Source organism: Arachis hypogaea, chromosome 13 (genome assembly GCF_003086295.3).
Source record: "Arachis hypogaea cultivar Tifrunner chromosome 13, arahy.Tifrunner.gnm2.J5K5, whole genome shotgun sequence".
NCBI classification, from domain to species: domain Eukaryota; kingdom Viridiplantae; phylum Streptophyta; class Magnoliopsida; order Fabales; family Fabaceae; genus Arachis; species Arachis hypogaea.
Window position 1 is genome coordinate 129,777,656 of NC_092048.1, and position 2,060 is coordinate 129,779,715.

Consider the following 2,060-nt stretch of genomic DNA (forward strand, 5'->3'; position numbering starts at 1 on the left):
ACCAAAAATAAGAATCTATTAATTTTTTTCTTTAAAAAAAGGACACCAAAAACGTAAACCCCCTTCTTGGTGGCGCTGAGAGTGTAGGGTTTATGGAGAGTGAAGGTGGTAATACGAGAAACTAAGCATTAGCAGCAGCATATCTTTCACCACCGATATGCACCCAAGAATGAGTCTGGTAGCAGGATCGTACGAGAGGTTCATTTGGGGCTTCTCCCTAAATCCCAAAAACGAAACCCTAACCCTAACCCCTCTCTTCTCTTACCCTTCCCACCTCTCTCTCATCAAGTGCGTCGCTGTCTCCGGCTCCGTCGTGGCCTCCGGCGGTGCTGACGACACAATCCACCTCTACGACCTCGCCACCGCTGCCTCCCTCGGCTCCCTCCACCAACACTCTGCCACGGTCACCGCCCTTGCTTTCTACGCCCCTCCCTCCCTTCCCTTTCCCCGCAACCTCCTCTCCGCCGACGCCGAAGGCTCACTGTCGCTCTTTGACGCCGATGGCTTCGTCCACCTGAAGACGCTCCCCCGCGTCCACCGCCGCGCCGTCAACGACCTCGCACTTCACCCCTCCGGCAAGCTCGCACTCTCTGTTGGCCGTGATGAATGCCTCGCCATGGTCAACCTTGTACGTGGCCGAAGGAGCTTCTGTTGCCGCCTTGGAAAGGAGGCAAGTATAGTGAGGTATGACTTGGCCGGAGACAGGTTCTTTATGGCCATGGAGGAGAAGGTGACTGTCCACGGGGCTGAGGATTCGCGCTTGCTATTTGAATTGGACTGCCAGAAAAAGGTCCTCTGCACTACGCCAGCGAAGGTTCGCTCTTTTTTCTTGACCTTAGTTCGTGATATAACTTTCAATTGCATGATACTGATTTGTCTTAGTGGAAATTGCAAATGTGCTTAGAGCCATGTTAAATTAATGGAACGTGTGTATTTTGTAAGGAATTTGGGTGTGGGTATTTATATAGCATTGTTCTGTTTTGTAATTCAGCTTTAAATGTAAAAATTTATGTTCTTGCTGAATGGTGTTTAATGATGATCTAGATAATTAAAATTCTTTGCTGATGATCTGGAGATGTGCTTACAGGGGTGTTAAAGTATTATTTGCTTTTGAATTGTTGTAATTTTGGAAGTTATTGAAGTCTCAATCATTTGTATTCTAAAATATCTGTTAGGAAGTGTATGATGTTGGTTAATGCAAGTATTGCACATTTGATTGAGGATCGAGTTCTCTGTTGGTAAAGTCAACTTTCTGTAGCATGGATGATAAGAATGTGCAAATACAGCATACATACAATGTTAGTTGAAATATATTCATAATTTCATATTGAGGGATGAGTTTGGGGGTTGGATTGTTTTCTGATACAACTAAGAGAGCAACATAATTTGTGGTTTACAATTACCATTATTCCCTAATGACACTGCCTAGAGGTTGCTTTCTTTCCCTTTTCAATGTTTGTTCTACTCCTTTTTGACACCTAGAGTTTATTCTATGTTGTAGAATGGACTTTTATACACAGGTGGTGAGGACCGAAATATCACAGCATGGGACATAAACAGCGGGAAGGTGGCTTATTGCATTGAAGGAGCACATAATGCCCGTGTAAAAGGAATTGTTGTGCTCACAGATAGTGATGCTGCTTCAGGGAGTGATGATCCGTACCTAGTTGCATCTGCATCATCTGATGGGGTTATACGTGTCTGGGATGTTCGAATGGCTGCAACAGAGAAGTTGAATCCAGTAGCTGAGTGTAAGACACAATCTAGGTTGACATGCCTTGCTGGATCATCTCTAAAATGTGAGTCTTAATTTCTTAATACTGAATTGTTGGATTTTATGTTTAGACGGAATACTGCAACAGGATGGCTGCTATTTCCTGTGGATCCATTTTATACAAGCAGTCCCTGCGCATAAGCTAAAGTTAATTACGAATAAATTTAATGTGATACTTAAGATTCTCCCATGTAGTAAGCTAAATTTTTGTATTGGACCCTTTGTCAAGGGTATCAGTTATACCAAGTTTGCTGAAGTTCCTAGTTGAGCTGCATTGGAATATAAA

General features: G+C 43.6%; 1 protein-coding gene across 1 annotated transcript; it reads left to right on the forward strand.

Moving 5' to 3' along the window:
- LOC112733438 (uncharacterized) lies at window positions 1-2,060 on the forward strand. Its single transcript, XM_025782384.3, has 2 exons — window positions 1-814; window positions 1,502-2,060. The coding sequence occupies exons 1-2, from the start codon at window positions 158-160 to the stop codon at window positions 1,808-1,810; spliced, it is 966 nt and encodes a 321-aa protein (XP_025638169.1). The 5' UTR covers window positions 1-157; the 3' UTR covers window positions 1,811-2,060.